The sequence below is a fragment of the Ostrinia furnacalis genome, unplaced genomic scaffold (assembly GCF_004193835.3).
Source record: "Ostrinia furnacalis isolate ACB-3 unplaced genomic scaffold, ASM419383v2 OfSCF7592, whole genome shotgun sequence".
Classification (NCBI taxonomy): domain Eukaryota; kingdom Metazoa; phylum Arthropoda; class Insecta; order Lepidoptera; family Crambidae; genus Ostrinia; species Ostrinia furnacalis.
Window position 1 is genome coordinate 81399 of NW_021137831.1, and position 16754 is coordinate 98152.

The 16754-nt window shown below is 36.0% G+C and overlaps 1 protein-coding gene across 4 annotated transcripts; it reads left to right on the forward strand.

The window, feature by feature from the left end:
• Positions 1-159: 159 nt before the first annotated feature.
• LOC114365478 (ubiquitin domain-containing protein 2) lies at positions 160-7841 on the forward strand. Of its 4 annotated transcripts, none has more exons than XR_003656956.1 (5): positions 160-354; positions 423-703; positions 2945-3142; positions 3986-4189; positions 4598-7841. XR_003656956.1 is itself a non-coding variant. In XM_028322062.1 (5 exons), the coding sequence occupies exons 1-4, from the start codon at positions 273-275 to the stop codon at positions 4130-4132; spliced, it is 708 nt and encodes a 235-aa protein (XP_028177863.1). In that variant the 5' UTR covers positions 160-272; the 3' UTR covers positions 4133-4139; positions 4339-7841. The 4 variants fall into 4 exon arrangements, 3 of the variants coding, with proteins under 3 accessions (XP_028177863.1, XP_028177862.1, XP_028177861.1); XM_028322062.1 differs by having other exon boundaries at positions 3986-4139; positions 4339-7841; XM_028322061.1 differs by having other exon boundaries at positions 3986-4125; positions 4325-7841.
• Positions 7842-16754: the final 8913 nt, after the last annotated feature.

The following is a 16754-nucleotide window of genomic DNA, read 5'->3' on the forward strand; positions in this document are numbered from 1 at the left end:
TACAGTATTTTTCTGGCAAAAAAATCTCTTTAACAACAAAGTCAACAAACCTATTACTCAATTTATTATAAGTTAATAAAATAACAATTTCCTTCCATTATTGTCACATATTTTTTGTTGTTTAAATTACACATTCTGTAACTTTTTTTAGTGATGAAACAAAACATATACAGCTAATCTTTTTTGACAGAAGCGCACGGAGATAAAATGTTATTTGTTAAATATTTTTTTGTAAATATTTGCTAAAAGAGTAATTGTAGAATGTGATCACAATGGGCGGTTGCATCGGTATAACTAGGAGCAGAAGCGGGCCAATAGAAGAATCCTCGGGAACGGTGTCACGTCCCAATTCTGGTACGTGGTGCATCACTGTCGCCGTGGAGACGGGTATCGGCGGTATACTGAGTGTGTTTTCGTTGCAGGCGGGTTGAGGAAGAATCAGTCGCTCTGCCACGAGACGATAAGGTGGAAATCGGACGTGCCATTGACCGAAGGACAGTTGCGGAGTAAACGGGATGAGTTTTGGGATACAGCACCAGCGTTCGAAGGTCGGAAAGAGATCTGGGACGCACTGCGGGCGGCGGCGGTGGCGGCCGAGGCGATGGACTTCCAGCTAGCGCAGGCCATCCTTGACGGCGCCAGCGTGTCGGTGCCCAACGGATACCTCACAGAGTGCTACGACGAGTGGGGCACGAGATACCAGGTATTCATGTTTCAACCATACCATTTAAAAGTAAAAAATACCACCAAGCATTGGCCAAGATAAATCCGATGCCTGCCAGTTTGATAAAATGAGCTTTAAAGGAAAACTTTGCCTGATATTCAATGGAATTGATGTTAATTATTCACAGAACATGACCCTGATAGTTGCTATCTTACATTTTGCTACAATTGTGCTATAAATTAAACTGAACATTAATGTTTGAGTCAACATAGTAGCATGAACTGTGAGTTATTCCCAATGCATCAATTATTGTGATAGTCCACTGAGCTATTTCTGATTTTGTTCAATATCAACTATAAAAAAATAATTCATGTTGAAACTTAATTATTTTATTCAAGTTTAATGAGAATGTATCTTAAAATATAATTTGTTAATTTAGGTAATTACAGTCAGGGCTTTCCTGTTTTGTTAATTATGAACACATTGAATGCTATGGGCCTGTCAATTACAAGCCATTAACAGGAAGCTGGTGATTGCACTGATATCTCAATACACATTATCAATGTGACCTGGATTACCCCCATTGTTCAAGATAACTTGCTAAAGAACATTCAACATGCTATTATGGCAAACCAATGGAAAAACATAATTTTCCTCTGTTAGTAAATGCATGTATCAAGACTTCATGCCTAGTTAAATGCCCCTTGTTAAGATTTAAAATTTTGTATGTATGCTACTTTAGAATAGCTAAAATAAACCATTTCTAAAGTGTTTATTAATTGGATTTTCATTTTATTACAATAAATTATGCATTACAACTAATAAATTATTCAAATTTAATTAATGATTTGATGTCAAAATCAATTATTGAAGTTTGTATTGTTTATTAATTATATTATGCTTGACCTCAAATTTATTGCACGGGAAAGTTTTGTTGGGGTTCCATTGTAGTTTTTAGTTTTAGTAATTTGTATTGTCTAAAGATAGATTTAGAAGTTTATTGGAAAACTAGAAATAAAAATTATTAGTAGTAAACAATTTCAGAAAATAACTTTTATCATTAGCAGCTGTAGGTAGGAAAATATCCTTAGTTTATCTGTGTCACCTTATTAATAAATGAACTTTTTATATGTCTAGTAATCATGTGATGCAATTTAAATTCAGGAACCATCCGTATGTGATTATAATTCTCACTTGGCCAGTTATCTTTTGTAACTCATTCATATCACACAATTGAATCAACAAACTAATGGCTCTTCATAAGAATTCATAGTGAGAACTGCAGTTGAATTGAAAGTAATATAACATTTATATTTGGCTGTGTGTTGGCAAATACATCCTGTTTAGCTGACCATATTTGGACGATGACTATACAACTCCAAATACAGTTTCATATTTATTCGTGCCATTACAAATAAAACTTAACTTTATTATTGAATGTTCGAGTGTGCCTAAGAATGTTTTGTCAACTAAATAATTACTTTTGGAAAAAATAGTGATGCTAAATAAATACAATCTCACACTGAGAAAGGAGCATTAAATCATTATGCCATTAGCAGTTTTATCAGACAGAAGGAATGTTTAAACATAGAAATAGCTTTACATGTTTTTTAAACAATGACTCATAAGACAAATATTTAGGATAATTCTTTACCATTACTATTTAATGTAGAAACTAGAAAGTAGTTTTTTTGGGTCAGTGGGTTTTTGATAATTTGTACATTATAATTCATAGATATCATAGAATTATAATTCATAGATATCATAGATAAAGTAGCACTTTGCTCTAAGGGCATGTGCACATCACCTACCTTCAATGTAGGTAGACCTTAGAAGAATAAAAACGTGCCACCGTCATTCGGCGCGCGTTTTAGGAACGCGCTGTGAACAGGCCCTAAGGCTGCGTTTCCACCAGAGATGTGCGAGGATGCGAAGCGAGGGATGTGTTTGTAAAGAACCAATAGATTCGCTTCCATTCGGTCAGCACAGCTCTTGTGGTAATGGCTTGCGGCATGTGTTGCGAGGTTTGCGCATACTGTACCACACATTACTGCGCAATTTCACACATCCTCGTACGACACATTTTTCTCGCACAGCTTTGGTGGAAACCCCCACACATTTCACAGTCAGGGCACAGCTAGACATCCTCGCACATCTCTGGTGGAAACGCAGTCTAATGGCGCATCCACAAATGCCGTGCGGCCAACACGGCACACTGGCAAGGCATTTTGAAAACCGGCGGCATGTGTTGACACGCCATAAGACGTAGCCTCCTTCCAGGTGCCGATATACTGCCTGTCGCCGCCCATCAACATGGTAAAGGAGGCGAGCGGACGCGACTCGCCGGCGGAGTGGTCGGAGCCGGTGGACGGCGGCGCCGAGCTGGCGCTGCGTCTGCGCCTGTCGCACACGTGCCGTGACGTCACGCTCAGCGCGTACTCGAGGCACACCGTCGCGCAGTGCAAGAATAAACTGCACGTGAGTATACCGCTTTATTGATAACTGCACATTTTACACCATCTAAAGCCCGATCTGTGAGCACGTAGAATTTTGTCCAATGACCCCTAGCTACCCATCCTTATCGCTCGCGCGTAATTATATTGCTGGCAGTGAGTGTGCGAGCGCGATAGCAACATAATTACGCGCGAGCGATAAGGATGGGTAGCTTGGGGTCATTGGACAAAATTCTACGTGCTCACAGACCAGACTATAGTTCCTCGACTGGCAACCTACGTAATGTGGGAAGAACCTGGATGCGGGCAGCGCAAGACCAGTCATTGTGNTCATTGTGGAAATTCTCGGGGAGGCCTTTGTTTGCCTTTTGGCTGAAGCTGAATTGCTGATGATAGAAAATCACACGCTTATCATTCTCGGCACACTTATCATCCCGCGAGGATGTAGACAGGCTAAACTTAAATATGGTTTGTAATTCTAACGAGTTATAAAACTATACTCGACCATTTTAGAGCCCCTAATAATTTTAACCTTTCCAGTGAGTCAATGTTAAACTGCAAACAACAAAGAAATTAAAGTGATGCCTGTTCAAGAAGCATCTGCATCAATTTCCTCATCTGTCCATACTTCGCTGGTACCTATTATATTAATAACGTCACAGTAAACTGGCTATTCCACTTTTTCCACATTCCACACAATTCGCGACTGTGCGACGTCAGCGCCTCAGCGGCAGCGGCAGCAGTGAGTGTGCGAGCGCGACAACAATATAATTACGCGCGAGCGATAAGGATGGGTAGCTTGGGGTCATTGGACGAAATTCTACGTGCTCGGCGACCGGACTTTAATAGAGTATATTAATCTCCCCAGGCGCAAGAGAATATCGAGCCGTGGCGGCAGCGGTGGTTCTACGGCGGCAAATTGCTTGGCGACCGCTTACTGCTGGAGGAGGCTCGTATTACACCCGGCTACGTCGTGCAGGTCATCGTCAGCACCGACCCGCAGCCGCCCAGCTAGTCGCCAGGACGCACCGGTAGGCATCTTCGATATCCAACCCTGACCCGAAGGATTTAGGTTCAGTTTGAAGTGCAGCGTTCTCTTGCAATAGTATACAGCTCCTTTTACATCTTTGATAAAATTCTACTCTGATACAAAGGATTTAGGTTCATATTCCTTGCATAAGGTTTCGTTTACCGACTCGCAGCCGACCAGCTAGTCGCCAGGACGCACCGGTAGGCATCTTCGATATCCAACCCTGACCCGAAGGATTTAGGTTCAGTTTGAAGTGCAGCGTTCTCTTGCAATAGTATACAGCTCCTTTTACATCTTTGATAAAATTCTACTCTGATACAAAGGGTTTAGGTTCCATATTCCTTATAATAGAGTGTTTCGTTGACTGACCCGCAGCCGCCCAGCTAGTTCACAAGACACACTGGTAGGAATCTTCGATAATAAAATTCAACCCTGACTCGAAGGTTTTAGGTTCAGTTTGAAGTGCAGCGTTCTCTTGCAATAGTATACAGCTCCTTTTACAACTCTGACAAAGGATTTAGGTTCATATTCCTTGCAAGGGTTTAGGTTACTGACCCGCAGCCTCCCGATTCGCCATCTGGTAGGCATCTTCAGTCAACCCTAACACAAAGGATTTAGGTTCAGTTTGAAGTGCAGCGTTCTCTTGCAATAGTAGACGAAGGTTTTCAAATTAGATTTATTCTAAGTACAGCTTATTCTTTTAATAGAATAGAATTTTTTGGTCCGCTAATTGGTGCAGGACATCGTTAGCATCAACTTTCGAATCTTTGCAAATGTAACGCTACTATAAAGAAGTAAGGTTCATTTTAAAGGCTGTTAACGTCTATACAAATATTTAGGTCGCTGTGTTACATTACATTTGATATACTATTGCAAGATTGCTCTCTATAACTTATTTTCATTCAATCATTGTGTATAATATTGATAGTGGCAATAAAATTCTTTAGGGTTGCCACTTTATAAATATCGTAGATAGCGCACTTTACCAATGATAAAAGTAGTATTTCTTGTTTCTTTAGTCTTATTCAATGTGTAGCAGAAAACGTTAGTACTCATGAAAAAAATAAATAGATTCAACACCATTTTAGCTTATGGCTGTTTTATCCCTTCTCATAATACTGATTACTCTGTGATAAAAGAAATAAAATAATAAATAGTCAGTTCAAAAGGTGATGATGTTAACAAAGTTTCCATGATATCGGGACTGAAACATGTTGCTATTACAAATATTTAATACGCAAAAAGAACTATTTTTATCATTGGGTCTTTAAAATTTTAAATATGTAGATGTCTACCAATAAAGCTAAAAGCCATTCACGTTCAGGACATTAATCTAAAATAAATGTAACTGATCAACAAAAAAATATAGGATTCGATTAAATTGTTGTTATAAAATGTGTAATTGAAATAATGCAAATTGCAAAAACACACCACTACTGATATTTGAGCTTCATTATTTATTTATTCGGATGACTATAAAGCTATTTTTTTTTATTTCTTGTCTTTTGTTTATGGTCTGTGGCTACAACTTATATGACGTATTCACGTGTTGCCATACTGAGATTCGGAAAACAAAATTGAATAAAAACTAGCATAATCAATTTTTTTCTCGATTCCTAACAGTCTCGAAAGTAATATTGCATATTGCAATTCAATTACATGTCATACATTAATATTTAGTTAGTAATATTTTAACACTACAAATTATTTTGATATTTAAATGTGTACAATAGTGCTTCAGTTACATACATTGGATGTAAAGATTATTTTCCTAAAAATAATTTGTTTTATTTTCTATTTTATTATAATGGGGTTAATTTTTTATCTCTATTTTGCGTTAGTTTGTTTTGTAATCTGTTGTTATTTAATAAATGTTCGTGCGTCTACTCCGCAAAACGGTTTCGATATAATTTGATCTCTGTCCCTCTCATTAATATTCCAGTGTGAGTGAGAGAGACAAGGATAATCGAATGTTCCAAAATCTTTCTGCGGAGTATGTGCTTTTGAAATAATGCATTATCGATCGTGGGAATAAGTTTTATTTGATTCAAAACTCGTTACAAAAATCTTTTAATCGTTCCCTCGTTCTAAAGGTCCGTATGTGACTTCCTGTGTTGTGCTTTCAGTCACAAATAACAGTGCTAAGGTCATCATATTACCAATTGTTCTTAAATCTAAAAAATGCCCCAAAGTAGTTAATAATATCTTGGGATGACTGCATTAAATAAGTTTGTACTAACTACTAAGGCCTTACTCCGTAAAACTATTATATTATTCGATTACTTCTGTCTTTTTCACTCAAACTAGCATATTTCATGAGCGAATGAGACGAGCGGAGTCGATAACAAGTTTTGCGAAGTACGCCCCTGCTATAACGACTATAAAATCAAATATGTATGTATGTATGTTGTATGTGCTCATACATGACTGTCTACATTGAGTGTGAAGTGAATGATTCTGTACTTTTAGTTAGATTTAATACAACACTCATTATTTATTGAGAGGTATGTTATAAAATTTGAATGGCTCATTAGATTTCTTGTAATAAATTCAATAATGAGTGCTCACTGTGTATTATTAGTCTCTCTCGCTCTCGGACATTTCCTTTTTCCTAGTACAGTTAGCGTGAAAAATAGTTTATGACAAAAGTATACTTTTGCCTGACTGGCCTAGACGACTTAAACCAAAGCAAAATATTAACTTATTATATCTACATAAGTTCCTAGTGTATGCTTTTTATTCAGACGTCATTTTAATCAAATGATGTTATGCGGAAGGGAACCAGTTTTCATTTTATTGTTATCGATGGCCACATTTGCTTAGATTACACAGTGAGCACCCTAGACTCAGTTAAATCATAATATAAATATTATCTTACGTATGATGCGAGCGACGGGTTACTTTTGTGTGCGCTCGGCAAGGGGTGTATAGTTTTTATATTATGTCGGGTTGTATGTCGCCGAGTGTACACGTCGCCTGTTAATAAGTTTTGCAGAAATTATGTCACAAAGTTAACATTTGCACTGCTGTTATTTTTTAATATAACACTAAATCTTATAACATTTTGTTTTATCACTCGTCGCTTGGGTAGCGGAGTGAAAAAGTATATGTATGAAAAATCATACTTATCTTGTATTAAAGCAATGCAAATTAATGCTTGTAAATAGCCAGGTAATAACGCTTGTAAATAATATTGCACATAACAGTACATATACCAAAATTGATATTATTGTTTGTGACATAATTTTTGTTCCCTTTCTAATAGTTGCGCGCGCGCAATGCTGCGACTGCCATGTATTGTGATGTTGTGAGAACTTTCTTAATACTTAATAATTATAACATATTTTTTATTTTGAATATTTTAATCAATCCTAGATTTTAATTTTGTACACGGGTGTAGCGACGCGTGCGGTTTTTAGTAGTAAAGTTTTATTTATTATTTTTTATTAATAATATTTTAATAACCAAAATCAAAATTTAAATAGCATGTCAGAATATTTATATCATTAACTGCACGACTGTGTAACTATAGGTACTCAGACTACCCTTATTTCATAGCTTATAATAAAGTCGCACGCGTAGCAATGCAACGACTGTGGCGCGGACTGATATTTTTTTTCGCTTTTCTAACATTTTTATAGTCATTTGCTATAACTTAAGAACTGCGAGCTATTAAGCTCATCATGACCTAAAGCATTAATAATGCTTTAGGTCATGATGAGCTTAATAGCTCGCAGTTGCATAAAACCATCACAATGAAAACATTCATGTACATTACATAATCATATTATTAACTCGAGCGAAATTCATGTCAGTCCCAGGGTCGTCCCTGCAGTGACATATTTGAATACGAATTTGTTCATCCTGTAGCTTATACTAAAACTAGAGTTATGTAGATCGCACACGAGTTGATATGCGCAAAATTATAACGTTGTTAAGCTGTTTAGGAAATTAATTCTTATATTTAAAGTTTATCGTAAGTTCAGTTCATATTCTGTCGATTGGTGTCGGTAATTTTGACATTAAAATTTAACCAACAACTGCTTTTTAACGAGTGTTAACGAAATGTTATTTCAATGAATAGGAATCGAAGAAATTAAGTTTTAATGTCAAATTACGAGCACTGATAAAACTTTGAAGATTCACCCGCCATTCCTTGACAAATCCAAGTTTGATTCCATTCCTCCTCGAACCGTAAATGTTAATGTTGAATAAGTCTAAATTTGGAAATGTTGTGATTTTAACAGTATGTAATAGGGCATTATAGGCTTATCCGTTTTAACAGTCACATGACAGTCGTCATGCCACACTGAAATACAGCTTTTTAGAATATAAATCAGGCATGTTGTAGTTTTGGAAATAAAATAATATCTGAATGACTGCAAAATATTTAAATTAAGTAGTTAGGTTAAGAGATTTATTGGGTTGTAGCTAAGAATATCATTTATTTGTATAAATGACCATTAAATTATATTCAATTTTTTTTTAAATAGACAATAACACTGATAACAAAATAGGTCCACCTATTATTTAGGCTGTGAACATATTGTTTGTTTATAAAGTATAAAACACATTTTTCAACATTTTACTTACTTACTGCATAAATCTGAATTTTGTTCTCAGCCTAATGCCATCAGGAAATTTTCAAAAATACATTAAATATTACGGGCCAATATAATTATTATAATATTTTTCTCTTGTAGATAAAAAAATGCGTAATATAAGATTTAATTGAAATGTTAAACTGAAGTTGTTTCTACATTGATGTATAAATAAAACTGTATAGTAATATTTGGAATGATAGTTTGTTGCATAATGCGGTCGACACAGAGAGCATCAATGTCAGTGCACATATAGTTGCGAGTTGGACAATATTTGGCAACGCGACTTGTTATCCGCTTACAGACCGGTTCTGAGTCAAAACATGAGCCGACAGTCGTGGTATTGTTCGCCAACCTAACAACAATTCTAATAAGGCAATCTTTTGATCTGCATGAATAACTTGCACTTCCAAGTCATTATCCAAGATAAAAACAGCATGCTTTATAATTCTATTGATTAAAATATTCATAATTATGTCGATGTTGTCAAATTTGATCCAGCATTAAAAATTATCAGTCTTCTGCTATCGTGTGGGCTGAATGGTGTCAGACTTTGTTCGATGGAATACTATTTAGGCTCACCATTCATTACCTGTCATTGCCATACTGTTCAGATGTTATGAGATTATAGCAGAGGCTACCATGTTGTAAATAGACGAGTCTGCCCATGTCATGGACTGAGGGATAAATCATACACATAGTGAAACCAATATCTGGTTTTGTTAGGTAGTGATTTTTACCCGACCGCGCCAGAAGGAGGGTTGTTAACTACTTTGTTCTATTTAATATTGGGGTAAAAAACTAAAATACTGTACAATTATTCTGCTACTATCATACATCGTTTATTCAAATAGATGAGATGTTTCATGTTCCATGACATGGGTTTTTTTGAGTATGTAATTGTATTCATAGAGTTCAGATTCAAATTCTTAGCTTTATAACATTGATGTTATCGTTGCGCAATATTTATTTAAATAAACCCAGCTACTTATTGGGACCATGCCGGATTTGTGTATTTTCTATTATACTGGCCATAATAAATATTTGTTTTCCTTTTTGTACCAAAACATTTGAATCTTGACTCTTTGAATACTGATTGATTGTAAATTGTACTTTTTATCACTAGCTCATAAGTCGAATAAGCCTTTTTCACTATCCACGGTACACGTTTTATATTATTTGCTAAATACCTTTAGTGGCCTAACGATAATAGTAGAAGTAAGGGCAATTTTGAGGCATGTATTAGACAGTTAACACTTACCGCCTCATCTCTTGATAAGGACTATTATTCAAACTAGCCCCTGGAATCTTAAATATGAGAATCAAAATGTGCCTGGTTTTGGTTTATTGTGGAATACATACATAAAGTTTGCAAAATCAAACCTATTGTTTTAGCAATTTTTCCTACTTAACATTGTCATGGTATACGTTTCTGCTAATATGTCTGCCGCGGAATTGCTCGCTTTATGTTGTGTAAAGATAGCCGCATTTACCTGTGTTTACAACTCTACTCACGTGCAAATCGTCTTCGTTTTGAACTGTATGTGTCTGATTTAAATGTTTTCTCTTAAGGCGATNCTGAGGCATATATTAGACAGTTAACACCAGTGGCGGGGCAAGACCTAAATTTGATGTGGGCAAGACAGATTTCGCGAGGCCTTTTTCTGTGGCGACCTGAAGACGGATTTTATATAAAAAAAAAAAAAAACGGGTCAACGGTCTATTCATTGACTAGTTTCTGATTTCTTGATTCAGTGATTATTTTTAAAGGAATATTGCGCCAAAGAATAATGTTCGTCACTTAAAACCGTGTTGTTGCTTAATCAGGGTGTCCACATTCTGGAAAGTCAGGGAAAGTCAGGGAAGAGTCAGGGAAGCTCATAGCAGTCAGGGAAAGTCAGTGAAATAGAGGGGTCACCTGGAAAGTCAGGGAAACATTGAGATTTTGTCTACCAAAACACTGTTTGTCTCCCGAAATTTCCAAGTGATTGTAAAATGAGGGATTTAATTAATTTATGCTCTAGAAAGACCTTTGATATTGACTATCGAAGCATTTTTTTTTCAGGTTTGGAGTGATCTACATTATGACTTTGTTTTTAGTCATAATTATGTTACTCCTTTTTAGTTTTTTCTCTAATGAAGTGGATTGATCTAAATTATGACATAATTTTGTTCATAATTCGCTTTCATATAGTTTTTTTGTTTCAGTACGTGGGACACTATTTAAGTTGTGAGCCTAACTATGAAAACAAAGTAGTTTATTATTAAAATGGTATTGATTGCGTTTATTAGTATTGTCTTTCATGATTTATGTACTTTTTAATGTGTCCGAAACACTTTTCATAGCATTTTTTCCACTCAGCTAGAGACACCTCCAAAGCATGGTTTTTGACCGCACCGACAGTTGCTTCTGGCTACATAAATCGCTGTTCACGCATTTAATTTTAATATATGGGTACCAAAAGAAGTGTTTAGATTCCTAGCAAGAATTTTGTAGCGTTGGACCTGTTTATTTCATATTTTGAGTGTTCAAATAGTCAGTTGTTTGACGAGACGTGTAAAAGCTCACATTTTCATCACGAATGGCGATTCGACTATGCTGGTCAGTTTCCCTTATTAAACTGAATACTTTTGGAAAAAAAGTGGCTGTTTACTATTAAGAATTAACCATTCTAAATTTCTCTAGTGACGTTTCTGTCATACAATCGGATATTTTGGAAAAATAGGCGACCGAAAGTTTCAAAGTGTTCCGAGCGCATGGGTCTTTTGTTGGAATTGGTTCATCTTAACACACCTCCATAGTCGATAGCTGTTTATTTTCAGGATCATTATGCATAGATCCTTAATTCGTTAACTGTCACAATTTTAAAAACGGCTTTTAAAGCTTTTTAAACGTAATAATCAAACATTTCCAAGGACTAAACGACACAAGCGTCCTATTGAGCGTTTGAAAAATTTTGTGACATCCAGCGAGAAAAATACGTATTAACCATAATATGGTCATACAATATTTTATTACTGCTAGTGGAATTAATGCCTAGGATTATCTCAATCCTACGATATATCACATAACGAGATTTATCTTCCATTTTTCTGACAACATCAATGTTTTCCGCCACTATTAAGTCATTTTGGACGACTTTCGCAAAGTTCACTGGTGAGCCAATGACGTACAATATTATACTTCTTAAACTAGCGTTTTACAATGGTAAAGGACAGATCTTTATCACCAAAAGTGAAATTCAGCTAACCGCTTCAGTTTTGTATTGATTAACCACGTCGAAAGTCATAATAAATCTTCGCGCGAAAATTTCCGCAAGTCAATTCCATGTTTTTGTAGTCAAGATAATTTTCAATTCAATGTTAATAATACAAAACGTGCTCAAATGATAAAAAGTTTTGAATAAGGTTGTAGTCAAAAATGTCAAACTTTTCATTAAAAGTATCAGATGTCGTCTAACAACACGTTATGTTGTCAAGGCTCACAACTTAAATAGTGCCCTAGTAAAATGATATATTTTCTGTTGTCGATGTGAAAGTGCAACTTATAACTTATGTTTATTTCCATTTTTTTATAATTATTTATTGATTTGATTATTGAGTGCAGACTAGTGAGCAGTTCACTGTGAGTGTTATTAATACAGGGTGGAAACGATAAGTGATCTAATTCGATTATTTCTAAGAAAGTGCNGTGTCTGATTATGGCTGAATTTGTTTGGAAAAAAATATACTTTTTTAACTACATTGTTTAGCTATCAAGAATTTTTATTTAATAGTCAATGTTTGCATTTATTGTCGTATTGTGATATTGTCATCTCCACCTTGTCTACATTTTTTCAAAATTTTTGATGCGCGAGGCCCCTTGTTCCGCGAGGCCGTAGGCGGTGGCCCACGTCGCCTACGCCTTACGCCGCCTCTGGTTAACACTTACCGGCTCATCTCTTGATAAGGACTATTAATCAAACTAGCCCCTGGAATCTTAAATATGAGAAACAAAATGTGCCTGGTCTATTGTTATTGTGGAATAAAGATGATATAAATTTTACAAAATCAAACCTAATGGTTTAGCAATTTTTCCTACTTAACATTGTCATGGTATACGTTTCTGCTAATATGTCTGCCGCGGAATTGCTCGTTTTATGTTGTGTAAAGATAGGCGCATTTACCTGTGTCAGAGTAAATACAAATGAGTAGGTCATTTTCATAGAAACGCCCGAGCGCGGTTTGTATGTGAACGCGGCGCAATACGTATGCGGCGCGCACGCACACACTGACAAAATTCGGCGCAACTCCCCGCTAATCCACGCAAAATTTTGTCAGTGTGTGCGTGCGCGCCGCATACGTATTGGCGCGCTCACATACAAACCGCGCTCGGTGCGTTTCTATGAAGATATGTCAGTTTGTAGCGAGTGACACAACCTCCCCGTCTGAAGGCCAGCGGCCGACTGCCGCCCGCACCCCGCGAAGGCCCCCTCAACAGCAAAACGTTCGGAATTTATCAAAAGTAAAATTTATGAATGAAAGTAATGTTCGATTGAAAAACGCAACGTGTCATTTAAAGATTAAAGAATTCCCAATCTATTCGTGCAAAAATCTTTTAAATTAACATAGCCGTTTTGGAGGAGTAGGGAATTTAAGTAAAAAATCGATGTCCCGTATTTATTTTTTTAATCCAAAACAAAGAGACGTAGCGAAAATTCAAACGTCACATATGTAGTCCTTGAACTGTTGTATAACATATATTTTTTTCAACTATTTCTGTCCAGCAGTAAAAGAGGAGTAGGCTTTACAAAATGCCCATTTTGCGCGGATTGAGGACACTAATCGCCTTAAGAAATTTCGTGTAAGTTTATTAGGTTATTTTGATATTTATTGTCGTAAATGCTCAGTTCGGAAATAATTTTGACTGAAGGTTATCTCCTTGGATATTTGTTGCGAAAATTACGTTTATTTTGATAATGGTGAGACATTTCAGTCAAAATTGCTTTTTCTGAATTGGCCACGTTTGGTTTTCCATTGAGATCCCCACTTCCTTACTTCCAACATCAATTCAGGAATTAGTTGTTACTTACTAGCAGGAAATTGGAGTATACTACAAGAGTAGTAAAATATATTTTAGAACTGGTTTCGTTCGTCCCATTTAATGTTACCATAGAGAATAGATGCCCCCGCCTTCTATAAACTGCAATATTATAGTTTAGTTGTTTTGAATTCGACTGAAAGTATTATCGGAAGTTATCTTATTTTTATAATAATTCGTTCTATTAGTTCAGAGGTTTCGAGGCATCTTTCATGTTTACTATCATTTGAACCGATCTCAAAATTGTACACTGAACAAAACCTGAACATATCTATGATATTTTATGAAGTAAAATTTTAATAGTTTTATTTAAAATATACATATTTTTTATTTACACTTAGGCAGTGTTTTCTCTAAGGAATTATTGTATGGTGCTACATTTGATTTATCTACCATACCTAGCGGTCTATTCATTATTGCATGTAATCTGGTGAAAATTCAATGTTTTAACAGATACTGTACGGTAATTTAAATAAAGTTGTAAAAGTATTTCTAATATTTTATTTATCACTCGCTCATCCACTTCTTTTCCTAAAACTACATAAGGAAAGCACTCACCTTGACTGAATCCAAAATAACTGCAGAGAGCCGACGAGTAGGTACATCAAGCGGTTCCAAAGGCGTGGCCGTCTGCCCAAGGTCAACGAAGGTTTTCTACACACACACACACACACAACACTATTTTCACATCCGTTTTTGCCAAAAGACGTTCACTATTACTGGAAAACACACAAATAAATAAATAATCTTGCGCGAAACGTTTAATTTCAATTTTAGTTTAAACGAAAAAAAAAACCTTTAGTTTAATCCGATAAGACACTGCCATTTTTTCACCGAGCCGTAGCAGTATACGGAGACGTGCTATTCGTAATGCGTTCCGAGCCGAACTGAGCGTTGCAAAATGCCGAAATACCCTCCTTCTTCCGAGTGAATGGCGGTCGCAGATATTGCAACTACCCACATTATGAAAACTTAAGTTAAATAAAAGACACTGTGTTAACAACATTGTTATATTTTCATTCTAATCAATTAAATAACTTTTATCTAATGCAGCAAAGAAATCAGTCGTTTTCTTAAAAAAATATTCATGTTACTAATGAAACTTAATATCATAGGAAAATGGTTTGCAGTGATTATTGCGAGAAAATCGCAAAAATTCACAACTTTTTAAAATTATTGACTAGTCTTAAAGTAAAAAAACAGCTCAAAAGAATTTACAATGTAATAGTAAGTAAGTAATTATAAATGCGGATAAAATACTGTTTAAAAATTAATATTGAAGTGAAATAGCAAGGACAGGACGTCCTTTTTTACAAACTATTGAATATTGGATTTTATACTAACAAAAATCTTCACAGTTTGATGAAACTGATGTCATCGTTACTAAATTTTTTGTATAAGATATGTACAACTGAAAATATGCTTCGACCTCCAGTGCTCCAGTGTCAAAAAAATATCACTTGCCTGGTCACAATGCAAATTACAGACGACCATAATGAGTGCGTGGACTTTACCTGCCTAGCTCGCAGTCATCTTGTTTAAGTTTCATGTAAGTATTATTTGCTGTATCTGATTAAAAAAGAGGCTGACAAAGGTGACTGAGTTTCTTCCGCCACTTCTCAACACCAGCCCATCCCATAATATGTTGTCCCAAAGTAGTGGTAGGGCAATATATATTTGGGACGTGTATAACTGTATAAGCGCCCTGGAAAGTTCCTAAGTACTGAATAAAAAAACTTACGGCTTACCAAGGTAAACTAGCATCTAATGCGCTTGTAATAGAGGCGATGCAACTAATAATACGTCTATGCTGGTCCNTATATGTGTCCAATATTTTTTGATATTAAACATTACGGACTAAAAAAATTTTTTTAGGCAACTAGCCTATGGATGAACCAGTCAAAATTTTCAAGTGTAATACGCTGTTACGGCCAGCGTTTTTTTCATCAATGTTGGGTATACCATTAGGGGTTTAAGGGTAAACATGTAACAGAAATATTGTTGCAAATATTTGACTGTCAGTATTATTCTCTTTATTAACTTTGATTCTTAATTTTAAATATTTTTTTACAATGTAAATTATCAAAAAAAAAATACATTATAAAAAAAGACTTAAAAATTGTTATTCCGCTGGTAGCGGAGCAGGGCCCAAGCTACCGGTGGTCAGGGTCACAGGCTGAGGAACCTCCGGACAATGCGTGCCGTGCTGAGGATCACCGCCTTTATTCAGTATTATTATTATTACTTGAGATGCATCTCTTAATGCTAAAAATAAAAAAAAGAAACTACTTTATTTCTTTTATTCCAGCTCCATTCATCGAGGCATGCCACGAAAGCGACAGCCAGTGCAACCTCCGCTCCGCCACCAACGCGCTCCCCTCCATAGCGGGCGGCGTCCCAGCGCTGGGCATCAGTGCCCTCGACCCCATGCACCTGGGCCGCGTGCGGACCAACAACGGTGGGCTTAGCATGGAGTTCAGGGATACCACCATCAAAGGACTGAAGAACAGTCAGATTACTAAGATTGTGTAAGTAATTGTGTTTTTGACAAGCCCTCTGTAGTTTTTGCTAAGCGACTGATTTAATGATGGTTTTACAGAATACCAGCATTCATGTTCTGAGGTGGAATTGTGTAAAGCGATCGTAATCATTTGACAGTTCATAACGTACAATAAAGTCAGTTAAACAAAGCGTTTGACAGAATAATCGTACGTTATGAACTGTCAAATCATAACGATTGCTTTACACAATTCCACCTCTGAATGGAACATGATACAAGCTGAGTAGGAGCCATTTTGGTTCAATAAATTTATGTATGTTATTTAAATTGTGTAAAACGTTTGTTTGAACCAAATAAACTGTTATTCTTTCTTCTTTCTTTCTTTCTAATATAGAATGCGATAGTTAAGCTTGCACCTCATTCTAC

What these genes read in the sequence shown, in the direction of transcription:
- LOC114365478 (XM_028322062.1), top strand. Translation starts at nt 273, where the DNA reads ATGGGCGGTTGCATCGGTATAACTAGGAGCAGAAGCGGGCCAATAGAA. An exon ending in AGTGGGGCACGAGATACCAG is followed by an intron (nt 704 to 2,944) that starts GTATTCATGTTT and finishes GCCTCCTTCCAG; the next exon opens with GTGCCGATATACTGCCTGTC. An exon ending in AGTGCAAGAATAAACTGCAC is followed by an intron (nt 3,143 to 3,985) that starts GTGAGTATACCG and finishes TAATCTCCCCAG; the next exon opens with GCGCAAGAGAATATCGAGCC.